General features: G+C 41.5%; 1 protein-coding gene across 1 annotated transcript in view; it reads right to left on the bottom strand.

Annotated features, from left to right (window-relative positions):
• The window catches only part of LAMA4 (laminin subunit alpha 4), a 102,584-nt gene that overhangs the window by 61,026 nt on the left and 23,609 nt on the right, over window positions 1-17,949 (bottom strand). Inside the window, exons 2-4 of the mRNA XM_061460095.1 lie at window positions 17,722-17,823; window positions 4,439-4,563; window positions 332-412 (exon numbers count right to left, since the gene is read on the bottom strand). Coding sequence (XP_061316079.1) covers window positions 332-412; window positions 4,439-4,563; window positions 17,722-17,823 — 308 coding nt within the window. The remainder of the gene's footprint in view (window positions 1-331; window positions 413-4,438; window positions 4,564-17,721; window positions 17,824-17,949) is intronic.

Below are 17,949 nucleotides of genomic sequence, written 5' to 3'. Positions count from 1 at the left end.
TGCTACATATTTTAAGGCCATGAATGGCCGTGCTGTTTCCGAGTTGTGTTTTGTATTTTGATTTTTAAATTGTATTCCTGTTAGGAAGATTACCACATGAAGGTACACAAAGTCCAAGAACTCAATCAAAACACATCAGTTGTAAATGTCTGTCTTACCCTGACATGGGTAAATTCTTACGGGTTTTAGTAGGGAATGCGATCCTTTAACAGACATGATTCAATCTAATGAAAATACATGCGCAAGCTTTCTCCCACATATGGGAAGATTCCTACAGAGACTTCTGGACTTCAGTATTGTTGACCAGTAAGTCATCCTACTAGTTTCTTACCTTTCACAGTTGGGTCCTGCATAGTTTTCCTTGCAGACACAGCGCACACTTCCACTTTTTCTGTAACAGGAGACTGCAAAGCTGGAATTTCATTAGAATGAATAGTTAGAGTAGCATGTAATGGCAAACACTTGGGAGTATTTCTTTATTACATTATGGCCATTTGCTGTCAGTGTGAACTGTGGCTCTTGGTTACTCGTTAGTGAATAGGTATTCTTGGGCTCTGTTATTCACATTATACCTCTGTTTTAGTCTTTTAAATTGGTGTAGAAAGCTCTAATTAATATCTGGTACCATGGAGCTATATAAGTACAGATATATATGTATAAGGTTTGCTTGCAGTGTAGTTCAGATACACCTACAGGTTTTGATACACATAGTTTAGATAAGGGACTTAGGATAAATGTGTATGTCATGCAGAATTAATTGCATCCTGGGTCTTATTCTAAGGGGTAAAATATTGCTTATGAAAACATTGCAATAAACACTTCAGGAACTGCGATTCTGGAATGGGTGCAGCAGTTTCCTATGCAAATCCTATGGTTTTTCTCAAGTCCAATCTGGAAGTACCAAGTTGTGAGAACTGACCTCATTTGGTGTAACCAAGGCTGTTTTGATATCTCTGAGTAAGCTGGAACGAGTCTGGGGCCTCTTAGACCATCATGGCAAGTAGTGATACTGATTGTAGTAATAGCTTGGGGTGTAATTTTCACTGCCATGATTCAAAATCATGGATTCCCTTATTTCTTATGTTTTCAGGATTTAACAAATGTTTAACTAAATATGAGACCCAAGAAACAGCAGCAGCAGATGTGGAAACTGCAAATTGTATATGCTTCAATCACATGATGGACATGGAATAAATACATATGCAAGAAAAAGACATACAGATGTTTCCAGTTAGTTTGCAATATGTGTGGGTAAATTCCTGCCAGAACTGGAATGTGAGCAGAGTAGCGAGTGGCAGCAGTTGCCTGCTGCAGGACCGTGGTTGCTAAAATGCAGATCCTGAGCTGTACAATGTTGGGCAGCTGTGGCCAGGTTTTGTCTCTTTCATACAGAAGGACAAAAGGCTCGGAGCCATGGGAAAGGCAGGATCCATGCTTTTTTTCCCCTTGTTCCAGGAAGGAGCAGCATTGAAAGGTGACAAGAATTCCTGCATAATTTCAATTTCCGCCAGCATTTCTCAGCTGGTTGCAAAACCACGGTCAAATAAATCTGTGTCTGGATGTCTATTGTCTCAAAACATTTTGTATAGCCAGAGAGAACATGAAATGAGACGCTTCTCACAGAACTCACAAATTAACTTCTGTAAAGCTTTTGGGAGAACATATTGAGAAATTCATAACAGTTTAGCAGATTTCAGCTTCTTTTTACAGAAGCTAATTCCTTCACGTAGTTGAAAAAATCACATTGTGGATTTAAGATATGAAATAAGACTGAAGCCTTCCTGAAGTTTTATATTTTTTTGTGGTCTTTTGGGGAAAAAAAGTTCATATAATTCCCTAGGGTTTGAAAAGAAGTAACATCTGCTGGACTGGGAAGTAATATCTGCTGGACTGGGAAGCAATTTCTATCCTCCTTTTTTCATTCCAAAGAAATGATATTAGACTTTATGTGTAATGTCCAAAAATTATTCCAGAGCTTCCCAGAATAGCAGATATGAAGATACTCTGGTCAGAAAATCTAGGGACACACAGATGAATTCCAAGAAAAAATATGTATCTTGTGAGTCTGTCGGTTTACAGATTTGGTCACTTTGTCCAGCTATTATGAATTCACTGGCTATTTCCAAAGTAAAAACAGAGTACAAACCAACATCCTTTGGATGTTCTTTATTTAAAGCTTGTAATACTTCTCTGCTTTCTGGTAGAGCTACTGTTTTGCTTTAATATAAATGGAGTAGGATTAATGGAGAAAAAAAGAAAAAATAAAGAAAGAACATTTGTTCTTTCAATTTAGTTGTGCAAGGCTGAATGTTGCTCAATCATTATTATCTGCCTGTTCCAGCTGCAGCTGAAGGCTATGGCTGTGGTCAAGTTCTCTCATGCGAGAAGCTGAACAGGCAATTTCTGCATGTTATTTAAATATGGGTATGAGACAAATTGGGATCGCATATTCTGTTAACTATTGCCTTCAGGACTTTTCTGAGGGAAAACCCTGAAAAACTGAAGTGGATTTTTGCTGAGGTATTTTTGAGGGGGCTACATATTGCAGAACATAGAATATACTGAGATGGACCCATGAGGATCATCAAGTTCAAGTCTTATACTGCTGCTAATGTTAAAGCATCTGCATTCAGGCTTCTTAAAACTTTTGTCCTCCCTTTCCTGTCCCACACTGCTGTCCTTTTGTGTTCGGGGCTTCCTTATCTCTAGTGGTCTGGAATAAGAGAGCCGTTAAACCTCTAGCAGAAGGGCTAGGGAGCATGCTGAAGCAAGGAACACTCCGTGGCCTCTGCGTCCATCTCCCGTAGTGCTGGCAGGGATGACAGCCTGTAGCTCAGGTCCTTGCTGGTCCCACCACACCGAGCCTGGCTGGGCTAGCTGGCTGGGTCCCTACTGTCAGGGACGCTGCTGCAGAGCCTGGTGGGCTGCAGGACTGGGCAGGGGTCTGGGTGAATGCAGACCCAGCCATACTCTGTCAAATCGCACAGTAGGGAGGGCAGACTAGACCTTGCTTGACTGACCATGCTTAATAAAGACTGGGTCTTGTGAGGTAGTGCCTCAGGTATGTGTAGCCCAGGTTGTGGTTGACAGAACAGCTCCTTACACTAAAGTGTGACCAATGGGTGGAAGAAAACCCCCACAATTTCTTTGCTAAGGAAAAATCGCTGCTTCCAACTGTTGTATTTCTATTTCTGGCATTTACAGCTGCCACTGAAATTGGAGGAAGTGGTCGGCATCATCTGTGAATTCGCTCACTCTTAAGCCTGTCTACATTTGAGCAAAGCCAGGTTCTTCCCTTGTCTCTGGAGGATTTTATCTCTAATCTAGGCAAAGCTGCAGTTTTTCAACAATAGCTGCTCCCCACCCCACAGCCCTCCTCTCATGTCTGCAGCTCACTGAGGAAGCCAAGAGGTAATCTGCAAGAGACTGGCCAGAGTTAGTTTGCTCTGTGGCCACTCTGAGCCCATGCCATTGAGCAGCTGAGCAAAATGCAGCTCATCCCACCTTAAGGCTGTATGAGTAATCCCATAGCAACAGTAAACAAACAGTGAGGAAATTCCCCTTTGCTGAGAAGCCTTGCTGAAAGCAGAATGGGAAATAACACAAGTGGAGTAAGTAGCTCACTAAAAAAATAGCTTCAACCCAGAGGCAACTATATACTAGCATCTCCTCTGTGCACTAAAGTGGAATTTGCATAGATGCCTCTCTCCCAGGGGAGGGACCTCAAGCAAGAGAAGTTGATAATTTCTTTCAGGTGCACTACTGACATGCCACTAAAGGTTTGTAGTAACTGGCCATGGTCTGCAGCTATTTGCTTCTTCTGAAGACACAAAGTATGTAACAGCTGGAGCTCTTTGACTTGGTCTTCTTTTCCTGTCAGGCTTCAGAGTTTCTCACCCAAAGGTAGCTGGCCATCAGCTGAAGAGGCACCGTAGCTTTCACAGGGTCCTCCAGCCCTTTCAGCTGTTACTGTACTAACCAGTTCCATCTGCTGTTGACTTAGGAGAGTGCCAGGCTATGCTTTTTTTTTTTTTTATGGTTGGTTTTACCCTCCAGAGGTCACGGATTGATCTTTCTGTCTTTGAGCTATATACATCCCTGATGCCATCTTCTGTGGGAATTGGTCTTTAAGGGATTCTTAAGAGTAACCAGACAGCTGAATAGTCTCTTGTACATAAAAGAGGGTGGACTTGAATTTGGTCAAATATTTTCTGCTCCCTCTTGGTAAGAACTGATATGAGCACTTAAGGATATTTTGCACCTTCTAAATGAAATGCTGTTTCCTGTGGTTTTGTGAGCAGCTGGTAGTCCTCTTATTTTCCCCCAGTTGTCAGGGACTGCAGCCCTTGCCTCCTGCATCCAGGAAGCAATGATGACCCCACCTCGGAAAGGGGTGAAGCCAGCCTAAATCAAAGAGAAACAAAGACTCTTTACTTACTTGGCAAGTGCTGGCAGGGGACAGGGGCAGGGCTGGCAGAATGTGGGGACTCCTCTGACAACATCACCAATAAAGCCATCCGGACATTGCTCGCAGTGCTGTCCTGTTGTGTTTCTCTGGCAGTCCTTCAGTAGAAACAGAGAATGAGTGGAAAAAGTTAAACGGAGGTGCTGCCGAAGTCAGAATGAAATAATTTAGTTGAAGACCTGGCCAAGCAGAATAGAGGCAGATGCCAGACCCCGACCCTTCAAGGCATTGACAGAGGCAGCCAAACCAGCTAGCACTGCTGCAAATAAAAATACTATAAATTATCACACTGGCTAGCTAGCAAATGTTGGCAAGGTGCGGTGCAGGACAAAACAGATACACATGCCTGCCAGGTGCTGAAGCAGAAGCTCTACTGCCTGTTGTCAGAGATGTCAGAGGTATTCAGGTGTAGCTGGCAGCCCTGTTTTGAATCGCATATGCTAGCAGAGAAGATTCCTTTCACTGAAACCAAACCAAAGAATATCTGCTGGTAAATACTATCAGCAGATTTCAGTGTAGGTACAAATTTCAGCATAGCTTCTTCTTGGACTTTGATGACTGGAAAAGAGCATTGGGGAAATCTGCCTGCAAGGGGTGATACACCAGTGTCTCTGATGCTTTTTTCCTAAGATGAGTAGTGTTACAGCATGAAGGGATGTGTTACTACTACTCCTTGTCCTCAGCCTTAAAGAAGGTCCTCTTAATGGAGGGAAGAAGCAGGAGACTTTTATAAGTGGCCTTTCTATAAGATACAGGGCAACAGTGTGCAGTGTCACTCATTTTACAAGCAAATTTCATCTCCACAATTTAATGTTTATGAGGAAATATGCTTCTTCATGCGAGGCAAATCAGCCACCAGCTGATATTGTTGGAGCTCCATGGAAGTAAATCAAGGTGTGGTAATTCTTGCAGAGCATGTGTTCCAAAATATTTCATGATGCTAGGTACAAAACTGCACCTCTCAGATAATATTTTTGATTAAAAAAGTCAAGATTTGCTGTAAGCAATTCTAAATAGAATTTGCAAGTCCTGCTACATCTTTTGGTTTACTAATAGACACACTTAGCTGCCACAGATTATGTGGGCTTTTCCCTAGGCACATGTCAAGGCAGTGGGTGACTGTTGCTGAGTATGTGAACCATGCTCCTGCACACTGCAGGACTCCTGCAGACTCCTGTCCTGCTTTCTACTTCAACAAAATAATAAGAAGTTGTCATCAAAACCCCGCAACCCTCCAAATTCTGTCTATCTATATGTCTCACTAAATGAGGAGTAGGAAGGGTGCAGAAGTTCTTCCCTTTCTTGCAGCAGTGCAATGAGTTTTGCAATGTTCCTAAATGAGAACTCTGCAGCTACACCACTTTGTACTGATACAGTACACATGCAAATAGCTATGAGAGGCTTGAGGCAGCAAGGAGTCAGCTCCATGGCAGAAATATGTGGAGAACTACTCTGTCAGTGCATATTAGCTGTTGTTTTGGGTTAGTACGCTTGACTCTTTCCTCTTCTGACCTACAAACAGTGGATCATGGAAACTGCAGACTGATAGATATGATTTCCGTCCCTGGTAGGATGACAGTGTGTATAATAAAGAAGATCTCCGAGTACATGACTAAGCATAATCTGATTCAGGAGCTTCTGCTTCCCCAACTTGCTGTATAGTGGTGCAAATAAGCAAGGGTATGAAGTGGAACCAGAAGATATAACGTACCTGGACTTTCAGAAAAGCCAACTAAATTGTCAGGGGACTTGGAGAAATTTCCTTTTAGGAACTGAAAGCTGATAAAGGCTAGGAAGCAAAGGGCATGATGCAATGGTCACTTTTCAGACAAGTGAAGTGTTGCTATTTGTGTCACCTAGGTGAGAAACTAGGAGAGAAACTGTTTCTGAGACCAGTTTTCACAGAATCACAGAATCACAGAATCCTAAGTGTTGGAAGGGACCTCAAAAGATCATCTAGTCCAACCCTCCTGCAAGAGCAGGGTAACCTAGAGTACATCACACAGGAACTTGTCCAGGCAGGCCTTGAATATCTCCAACGTAGGAGACTCCACAACCCCCCTGGGCAACCTGTTCCAGTGCTCTGTCACTCTCACAGTAAAGAATTTTTTCCTGATGTTCACATGGAACCTCCTGTGCTCCAGTTTACACCCATTGCCCCTTGTCCTATCACTGGACATCACTGAAAAAAACCTAGCTCCATCATCCTGACACTCACCCTTTACAGATTTGTAAACATTGATGAGGTCACCCCTCAGTCTCCTCTTCTCCAAGCTAAAGAGTCCCAGCTCCCTCAGCCTCTCCTCATAAGGGAGATGTTCCATTCCCTTAATCATCTTTGTAGCTCTGCACTGGACTCTCTCCAGCAGCTCCCTGTCCTTCTTGAACTGAGGGGCCCAGAACTGGACACAATATTCCAGATGCAGCCTCACCAAGGCAGAGTAGAGGGGGAGGAGAACCTCTCTTGACCTACTAACCACACCCTTTCTAATGCACCCTAGGATGCCATTGGCCTTCTTGGCCACAAGGGCACATTGCTGGCTCATGGTCATCCTCCTATCCACCAGGACCCCCAGGTCCCTTTCCCCTTCACTGCTGTCCAGCAGGTCAGCCCCCAGCCTGTACTGGTACATGGGGTTGTTCTTCCCCAGATGCAAGACTCTACACTTGCCCTTGTTGAATTTCATCAAGTTCTTCTCCGCCCAACTCTCCAGCCTGTCCGGGTCTCCTTGAATGGCAGCACAGCCCTCTGGTGTGTCAGCCACTCCTCCCAGTTTAGTATCATCAGCAAACTTGCTGAGGGCACACTCAGTTCCCTCATCCAGGTCGTTGATGAAAATATTAAACAGCACTGATCACAAAACCTACCCCTGAGGGACTCCACTAGTCATAGACCTCCAGCTAGATTCTGCCCCATTGACAACAACTCTCTGCCTTCTTCCTTCCAACCAGTTCTTGATCCACCTCACTACCTGATCATCAAGCCCACACTTCCTTAGATTGTCTATGAGGATGCTGTGGGAGACGGTATCAAATGCCTTACTGAAATCAAGAAAAACCACATCTACCGCTCTACCATCATCCATCCACCTAGTTACTTGCTCACAGAAGGCTATAAGGTTGGTCAAACATGACTTCCCCTTGGTAAAGCCATGTTGGCTGCTCTTAATGACCCCCTAATCCTTGATATGCCTAGAGATGGTGTCAAGAATAAGTTGTTCCATCACCTTTCCAGGGATGGAGGTAAGGCTGACCGGTCTATAATTACCTGGGTCCTCCTTCTTTCCCTTCTTATAGACCGGCATGACATTTGCCGTCCTCCAATCCTCAGGCACCTCACCTGTTTCCCACGACTTACCAAAGATGATGGAGAGTGGCTCAGCAATGACCTCCGCCAGCTCCCTCAGCACCCACGGGTGTATTCAATCCGGACCCATCGATTTATAGATGTCCAGATTACTTAACTGATCCCTAACCCAATCCTCACCTACCAAAGCAAACTCCTCCTTTATCCTGACTCCTTCCGGGGCTATAGGAATCTGGGTCCCCTGGGGAGAGTCTGCAGGAGTAAAGACAGAGGCAAAGAAGGCATTCAACACCTCTGCCTTCTTTATATCCTCTGTCTCCAGGGTACCCACCTCATTCAGCAGTGGGCCTATACTGCTTCTTGTGTTAGTTTTATTCGCTATGTATTTGAGGAAGCCCTTTCTATTGTCCTTGACCCGACTTGCCAGATTAAGTTCCAAGTTTTGGTTGGTATTCACCAGTGTCTTACAAACAGAGACCAGAAATGCTAAAGCTGCTCAGCTGGGAGAGAAAGGCTGGCAGCAAGGTGTGTTTGGGTGATGTAAAATTGCAAAATTAGTGAATAAGCTGAGTGCAGAACAGTAGCTCACCCAGTTCCTGCAATACAGGAGCTGAGGGACACTGACTTGAAAAGGTGCTTCCCTACACAGAAGGTAAGAAATTTCTGCAAGTTGCTGTCAGGAGCTGACAGTATTTGTGGTGACAAAAGGGGAAATTCATGGGCAACAGATTCATAAACGGGTATTAAAAAGACTCAGGAGGTATGTGCCCTCTAACATACCCTAATTAAGCAATTGTGTATGCTAGTGGAGTATGAAATGGAGACTTCAGGAATGGGCCAGGTTAGGTGCCCTCCCCAAACAGCATCTCCTATTGCCACCACTGGAGACCCAATATGGGCTGCAGAGACTTTTGGCTGAGCCCTGCCTGGGTGCTCAGAGTTGGTGCAGTTGGTGGGAAATGACAGTGGTGCCACAGTTTATTTTCCAGCAGTCATTTAATCCCATCACAGAGGTTGCTGTGCTGTCAGCAGCTGGCATTTCCTGGAATAACAGGAAACCTGGGAGTGGGATTTCAGGAGCACTCACAGCAGGAGGGACCTCACCAGCATGGGGCAAGGGGCACCTTGGCTTCTCTGTGGCTGGAACTTCTTCAGCAGCACCAGGTTGGGGTTGGGTGAGCTCAGCTTACTAGTGTTTTACTTGAGCCAGTCCCTGCAGATTTGAAACTCACTTTTAACTCCAAACGTGGTGTGTTCTTTGAAGAAGAGAGTGAGGAGAGAGGCATGTGATCAGCAAATGCATTTATTGAGAATAGATAGTGAAGTTTCACTTGCACAGGCATTGCTAAATCTGGATATTGTAACTGTGATTAAGTGGCAGAATCCTGTCCTGGCAATGCTGATATTTTGGTTTTTTTTTTGTTTTTTTCCTAAGTCTGTGTCCAGATATCATCAATCTGCATTGCAAAGTGTTATTTTAGTAAAGGATATTCACCCTTGTGAAAACACATCTGATTCTTTTTAGCCAATCTTCCTTATTTGAGTTCCATTAATTCCATTCCATTCCCCAGCTAGTACTCACTAGTTTAGCTCAGACCTTTTTTGATTGTAGAAGACTTTGCTTGTCTTGCTGTATGTTTTATAGTCATTGCACAGCAATTATTTATTTCTGCAAGGCTGTGATTTGGCAAGAGATCTCTACAGCAAATGGAATATGATAAGGAAAGGAAAAAAGTTAATTTCTTTTTCCGTGGATCTTTAGATGAGACACTAGTAGTTGTAGAGTTTATCTCTACACCTTTAGGTGGTTTTCCATAGTAATATTTGCTGTAAAGAAGAGAGTACAGAAAACCAGAGAGTTATTTTAACTAAAATGCTCTAAAATGAGAGAATATGGAAAACTTGACTAGAACAGAGAGGAGGAGGAGGAAAGAAACATGTTGAGAGCAGAGAAATTGAGGACAAATGAGGGCAGAGTAGCAGGCAGCTGCTGTGGATATGCCCACATGTCACACTCCTCACTGGCCAGAGTGCGCTAACCATGAGGGTCACGGTGTGAGCCAGAAGGCCTAGAAATCTAATGCAGTTTTAAACATAGTTTGCATTTGCCACTGTTCAATGAAAAAGTGATGTTAATGTACCACAAGAGAGAGATGAGTGTGAAGCCACTGAGTGCTCAAAGAGAAAGAGCAGTTCCGAGTCTGAAGCACTGGCAGAGGCCTCAGGTGGGCTGCATTCAGTAGCAGCCTTCATCACACTCTTTGTTTGTGCTTTGAGCAATTCAATTCATCTCTCGTGTCCTCAGCTCTCCAAACAACACATGGGTATTATCAGAGTAAATCTGTTACTGGTTTCCAAAGCTCAGATACTACTGCGATGAACAGAGCAGGGCAGCAAATGATGCTCCTTAAATCTGCAGTGTTTTGCATCTTCTAAACTGAAGGGAAGTGCTAAAATGCTCTTTTACCCTAAAGATTCTGCTAGCTGAGTACTTGAGACACTTTAGTGATTATGCAAAAGTGGATTTATTCAGAAATCCTGTGGTTTTTTAGAGTGATAAAAACGTGTTCCTATATTTTACGTTCCATTAGCTTGCATCTCCAACAAGATTACTGACATCAGTAAGCCTGGGAGACACCTTTGAAGGCAGGGAGGACACCCTTTCTGAAGCTCATGGGTGAATCTCAGCACTGGGTGGCACTGAATTGGTAGTACAATAAAGGTGTTTTACTTCTAAATGGATCACTTTTGACAGAGAAATAATGAGGAATTTAAAAATGAAATTCCATTTATGGTGATTTTCTGTGAAACTGGATTTTAAGTAAGTGCCTTGCTGTGGGAATTTAAAGGGCTATTCTTGTTCCTGGTATTCATACATGTGTTAGAATGAAAGGCGTCATTTATGGTTGATGTTATAAATCGGACTATGTATGGCATTACTCACATCCTTCACTGCCTCAGTGGTTCATTCAAATGTATTCACAAAATTTTAGAAATATGTTTACTGACGCTGGTGTCTACTTTCTCAAATAAAGAAATGCAATCTATAGTTTTTATTTTGGTTTCCTTTGAAAAACAAGGAATACTGAAGTAAAAATATCTAGAAAATATGGAGTGACATCAAAAGCAGAAGTTTAGCAGAAAATTGCTTTCTGTCTTTGTACAGAACAGAATGAGATGTGGTAAAGGTCACGGAAACAGGTACAACTATACAGCTAGAAGTATCACAACTAGGCTTTATAATACTTTTTTAAACTGTTTCAAATTACAGTAAGTTAAAATTATAAGATCAATGCTTTCATATGCCCATGTTAATATAACCTTTATTTTCATAAAGCAACAATCAATGGACATGTCAGCTTCAGAAGAAGCAATTGAATATAATAGCAGCCTGGATTCTATACGAATCTGCAGTATATAATCATTCAGCCATTGGCACATCAGCAGCAGCTTGTCAAATGACAGAGTGGCTGGAGTGTATTTTCCTGTGTTAGAAAATGCCTTACTGGTCTTACTACTTGTCTCTCGCAATCAGGATGAGCATTTCTACCTGGCCCTTACTGTAGCTATACTTTACATGCATGAAAAGCGCAGGAAAAGATGCTGTGGGGGGTTTATTTGAGAATGATTGTCAGCACTGAGCTCATTAACTCCTCTGCTTGGAAAAATAAAGCTGGAATCGCTGTTCTGAGACCACATAGCACTTCATGTGATGTGGGTCTGCTCAGTAAATACACTTGTGCAAAAATGATCATGAAAAGTTTGTTGATTCTCTTGAGGTAGTGGTACTAGAACAAGTTTAAGAGCACAAGACAAACATTCTTCTCCTTCTGATGGTCTTCAAAAGACCAGCTTCATTACACGTGCCATTTAGGCAGTTCTAGGGAAACTGTTTCATCAGATGACTAACAGTACCCTCTAAAAATAAAAAAAAAACCAGGACCTGCCACAGTGTGGTGCAGAGCACCTGTGTTAGGTATCTACTGTTGGATGGTGTGGAGACTCTCCAGGGCCAACTAAAAGTTAATACTCATTGCTTCCTCTGGTGAAGTTAGTACAACAAAACAAAACCCCAAACCCTAGGGTCTTAAATATTATCTGTGAAATCTGGAAGTGTCCTCAAACCCTGGTTAGGAATTCTGAATATCAATTTTCAGCTGAAAACAGTCATTGTTACACCGGAGCAGGAACTGCTGGGTTTTGCTTTGGGTTTGTTTCTTTTCTCACTCCTTGTTCTTCAGAGAGATAGTTTTCTAACAACTGTTACTGCAGAAAGATTACATAAGGATATATAGATCACATAGGTAAAGAGATGCAAGTAGTTTACATTGCTGTGCAGTCTGTGTGTATTTATTGCTGGGCCAGTGGAGGTTGGCCTGAGGCACAATACCTGGATGTAGATTTATATTTCCCCAAATTTGGGAGATGCTGGTTACAGAGCTACATAGCATGCCAGAGCTCATTGCTGTCCCAAAATAATAACAGTAAAAAGAGTACTTCAGCATAATGGAATGAAAGCTAGGAGATGTACATGTTTTATCTTTTTCATCTCTGTGATTTATGATTTCAGGCCTTCTCTCTCCAGCCACTGTGGATGAGATGCAATGTTAATTTTCAGAATATCTAATGGAAGAAGGAGATGAGGCACTAAAAGGAAACTCTGATCGCTGTGCAGCTTTTACTAAAGTAGACAACTGTCAACCTTAAAATAATGAGAATAGCAACAAAACTTGATTCCTGATCCAGTTTGGGTCAACATACCACCTCCCTCTGTGTCAAAGTTTTGGTTTGTAGAACTTGTCCTGTATTCATGAGTGAAGTGGGAGCTGATGTCTTGCCAAAGCAACCTGGCCCTCTACTTTCTCAATCAATCACTTGTCTTAGCTAACTGCGGGAAACGCAGCTGAGCAGGCGTGAGAGCCACAGCAGCCGTTCCTCGCAGCCTTGGTCAGAATTCCTACATGCCTCTTTCACAGGCTGCATGGGGAAGGGAAACAAAATTAGGGATCAGTGTTGCAAGTTTTCAACAGCAAACCAGTTAGGACAACAAATATTAAGTTTAAGCATAGCTAAGAAGGAGGGAAATGTCTGTATCTGAGAAAATGAATCTATTAAAAGAAGTAATGCTTTTGACAACTGCTGCATGCTAAAAGCTCTGCACAAGGGTTGCCTTTCAGCACCAGACTGTTATAGTTCTGGTTAGCTTTCTAACCTATAGATAGATATAGTCTGTTTTATAGAAAGAAACAGTGAGCTGTAAGCTGCAAGGCTCTTCATGAAGCCAGAAGTACCTAATAAGCTGACAAGTTTTGCTAGCTCCCCGCTGCTTTTTGCTCGTGCTTGATGGATGGTTGTAGATCTACTGGCGATTGTCCAGACCTGCCTTGGCAGTCATGTGGAAGATATTATCCTCTTGGGCAGAACTGCCAAATCCATTCCAACCTTTCCACTCAGCTGTAAACCCAAATGTTTCAACACAAATCACTTGCATGACAATACTCTCTATTGTAAAAAAATCCATAAAAGGCTGGAAAGGATACCAGTGAATTTATCCTCTCCACTGTTATGATGCTTTGGTCTTTCTTCTTCCAAAAAGGTTTTATTTATTTATTTATTTACTTATTTAGGAGTAGTCATTGGATGTCTTATATACGTACTGATCAGATATACAGGACTGTGATGATAACAAAGCACTTAGGGATTTTTAGGTATGCACCAACAGATTTACCCTTCAGCTTCTGCTGTAGTGCTTTTTCAGGATTACTTATTTGGGTGTATGTGTTTTACATGCATTGATGACGTTCTAACCTCTATTAACATTAGAAACCTCCGAAAGGACACTGATAACTCATCCCAACAAAAACTTTGTCTGGATAGCCAGCTTTTTTAAATCCTTTCAACCTTTCAATCCAGTTTACTCTGTTCATCTGCAGTCGCTGCTATAGTACATTGCAGCCACCTCAAGCAACTTACTTTTCTAATGTATGCAATCAATTTTTTTTAGTATGGAGAAGCCCTGCCCATTGTACTTGTTGCATATGATATGAGGGCTCATTGTTGTATATAAGTTGTTTCACCTTCATATGCCATTTGTTTCAGAGTTGGCCATATCAGCCACTCTGATGTTCTACTCAGCCGACAAGTCATTTGAAGCCTATTCCCATGTCTGAATTTTTAAATATTGAACACTCAGTGGAGGTGTTGTAAAGAACTAGCTCAGCTGTAGGTTGCTGGAGGGGTAGAGCCTAGCGTATGATGAAGGAGGCAAAACATTCCCTTAATTTCTTCATGTCTTCCTATGTTATTAGGGGCAAAATCAGACAGTCTTTATGCAGGAGAAATGCACATCACTGTGTCTGCAGATTGCCAGTTGTAGCTGTTATAGTTTCACCTAGTTAACGTCACATATACCAAGCAAGTTTCCAAAATCAAGGCCCTGAAAATGGTCTTTCTTTTCTTCTCTTAGCTGGGATTGATAAAGTTACATTAAAAGTCTAAAGTCTGAAATCTGTACAAAGAATTCGTGTTTCTTCCTCTACTAGCCTTTACATGCATCACAAGTTAGTGTCTTTGATATTAAGCATTATTTGACATCTTTATTGTATTACATCATAAATTGAGCTTACAATGTGCTGGCTGCTCTTCTAACACTTGGGTGATTTTCTGTACTAAGAAAAATGGACCTAGTGGCTCTTCAGTTTTAATCACAAGACCGCATGATTAATCTGTGAACCAGTTTTATGTGGACATCTATGCAAGAAAGGCTCTGTCTGCAATAATTTCTTCTGTCTGGTTACCCAGTGAGATTGTTGCATTAATTGTGCCATTCAATAAGCTTTTAAAGACTTGTGGATCTGATTTACAGTCTGTGAATAAGCTGAGAGAAGTTTTGAAACAGAACCCGAAGATAGATACTTATGTCAGCAGAAATTAAAGATGTGAGTACTTTACCCTAAGGCATAGTTAATAGGGGTTTAATTTTATTTGATTTGAAATTCAGGGCAGAGGCCAATGAAAGTTTCATTAATTTGTATGCTGTGGGAACTACATTTGCCAAATTGATTTGGGAGATTTGCATAATATGATGGTCTTAGAGCACTGTATGGAGTCAGACCCTTATTTTCATCTCTTCTGAAGTAGAGTACGTTTTCATTTTCATACTGCCTTCTTCATTTATTCAGTTCTTATAGCTCAGTTATTACTTAAACTATAAAGAATAATTATCTACCAACTGAACAAAATGTTGTTATTACTTTCAAGAAAACAGTCTTCCTTCATTGTTGGAAGATTTGCCTTTAAAAAAATATTCTTTTCCCCCATGTTTAAATTATTGCATAGTGTAAATAAACATGCAAACACAGAAACTTTTAACCTGGGGAACATCAGTTCTTCTAAAGGTCTTTTGCTAAACACATTCTGTAACATCTGTGAGTCATGATTAGCATAACGTGGTGTCAGTGGAGAGTCCATAAGTGATAAAACACTGTTGCATCTCAGAAGCAGGGAGATAGCAGCTCTATACTGATTGAAACAGAGGATGACAACAACAATATGGGATTAATATAGATTTTTTTTAAACAACCTACTAAAAACTAACTGAATGCAGAAAGTCTTGTCTTACTATCAGGTGTGGTGGTTACCACTGCAGGAATTATTGGAGTAATTTGCCTAAAAATGTGAAGACAGAGAAAATAATGAGCTCTCCAATATCCTATGGTCCCATCCCATCGCAGAAACTCCTAGCCATGTAGGTACCTACTCCTTCCTGTCCCAGTGTCAGCCACAGTAGGCTTTGCCTAGTTCCGTTCCTGTGCTTCTTAAGGAAGGCTGCTTTGTCCACCGACTCTAATGCAAATCACGTTATCAAACATCAAGTCTCCTTTTCTGAACTTATTTGCATTCATTCATCCAACATGCTGCTTCCTGCTGTAATTCAGGTTACAACTTTCTTTCCATGAGCTTTTCTCCTCCAAGGCTTTCTCAGTCACATTTTGCAGTTTACCAATTTCATCGGTCTTCCAACCTTCCCTGAAAAATTCCAAATGCTCAGAAATGTCCTGTTACTGCAGTAGCCATGGGCATCTCTGGTTCTGTTGTATGCTATCAAACCTTCAAAATCCCTTTTCATTCTTCTCTTTCCTTGCACCAGGCTCTTTCCCTTTTTCTTTCACTCTTATTTCACTTAGATGTTTGACTCTTTATTCAGAAGTAAATGGCCAGAGCTTAATAGCTTAGTAAGTCGTACAGATAAGCCATCAAATGGCTTATTTGAACTCAAGTAGTGAACCAGGGTTTAGCTCTTAGTTTTGTTCTTTACTACCTGGCTGGTTCTGAGGGTTTATTATTCTGCAGAAACATCAGCCAGTCACGTATACTTTCGGATTATTTCCTGCTGATACAGCAACTTTGATTTTGTTGTTTTTTTTGTTGTTGTTGTTTTTTTTTCCCTTACCATTTTCCTTATTTTTGTAGAAGATAGGAAACAAATCTTCTGTTGTGTTTGTAAACTGAGGATATAGGCACTTCCGACCTCATATATTCTACTTCAGAAAATCTCTGGTCACCAGAGTCCGCAGAAGCAGACATTTGTCAAGCTCTCTCTCTTGTTCCTAAGTCTTCCCTTGGAAATTTCCTCTTGGCATGTTTATCACTGGACACTAAGGGGACAATCATCTCATGAGCAAAAGCTTTGTGTATGTGAAAGAGAATAGCTGGGAATGGCTGGTAGTGTAGAACCACATTTAGAAATCTAATATAAAAATACTGAGCCAATATGTGTTCTGCAGAAACCAGCCAATCCTAAGCACGCTACACTGGCCAAGCCATAATAATAAGTGGCTGAACAGCTGCACTGTCTTCCTCCCACAGAAATAAAAATGATAGGAAATACGCCATGGAGCATGACTCTATGTATTTGTATTACAGAAAACTTGATAGAGGCTGCAACGATGCAAAGTATGAGAATATTATCAGGCCATTTTATTAAGAAGCAAACTGAGGGCAAAGTTTTATGACTTGTCAAAAGTAACACATGGCAGAGCAAGGAGCTCTGAGCTCTACTTTTGCTTTACAAGCCTGTAAAGAGCACACAAATACCTAGGTCTTGCTACGTGGATTAGAAACATGACACTATCAGCTTCCATCCTTTTTTTAGTGTATTATTGCTCTGATTACAAGCTAGTAATTGTGATTAATTTTGCTGGACTGGTATTTGCTCTCGAGCTACAAGTGATCAACTACTAATACTAACTCATAAGCTTTCTGTATGAGCTGATACTGAGTCTGAGCATATAGGAAATTATAATACTACCTTGGAGTACAATATGCTCTTCCCGTAGTGTAATATTTCAACCTTCTCATGTGGTTTCTTTGCAGCAGAAGGCTGCCATGCAGCAGAATTACTATGGATAATGCATTTGTATACAGTCACTCACCATTGTAAACTGTTTATATGATATACAGCACTGTATTCATAAAGGGGAGAATAAAAAGTGTTTTAGTTTATATATGATTTCTTCAGAGGTATACAAAACTCTTTCCATATTTCTGATGGACTAAAAGTTTTCCCCAGCATACTGACCCTCACAAATATTACATGCAGGAAATGTTTTGAATCTACAGAGATAATTTAAGTAAGTGAGAATGAAATTTGGCCAGGATAATCTTATTAATGTATTGATCTTGGCCATGCTTATGATTGCACTTCAGCAAAAAGCCCCTGTGGTACAGACAGTGCTTTTGCTGTGTATTGAAACTGAGCACTGGTGTTAATAGAAGAGTCAGACCCTGGATTCTTGGGTTTGCCTGGGAAGTATTTCCTTCAAGCAAAGCCTCACTCAAGAGTGAAAGAAAGTGAAAGGGTTCATGTTATTATTGAAAAAAAAAAAAGAAAAGAAAAAAGATATTGTTACTCAGTGAGGGACCAGCAGAGAACACAAGAACTCCTTACCACACAGATTCCAGATCCATCAAGGCATCTGTTTGCGTTACCATTACAGTTGCAAGGAGAGCATTTTCCTGTGTTGGTACGGTAAAATCCTTCTTGGCATTCCTGCAATGAGAAAATAAAAATAAAGTATTTCCTATGCATGCATACTGGGGAGTTAGGTTTGGCTGATAGGCAGGGGAAAGCAAGAATTACAACAGTCAGGTCTCCCCAGAGCACAGCACACAACCT

The sequence above is a fragment of the Pezoporus flaviventris genome, unplaced genomic scaffold, assembly GCF_033815535.1.
Source record: "Pezoporus flaviventris isolate CSIRO_AGI_PZ_B2104156 unplaced genomic scaffold, CSIRO_AGI_Pfla_v1 ptg000031l, whole genome shotgun sequence".
NCBI lineage: Eukaryota > Metazoa > Chordata > Aves > Psittaciformes > Psittacidae > Pezoporus > Pezoporus flaviventris.
This window is presented reverse-complemented; position numbering and strand designations above follow the sequence as displayed.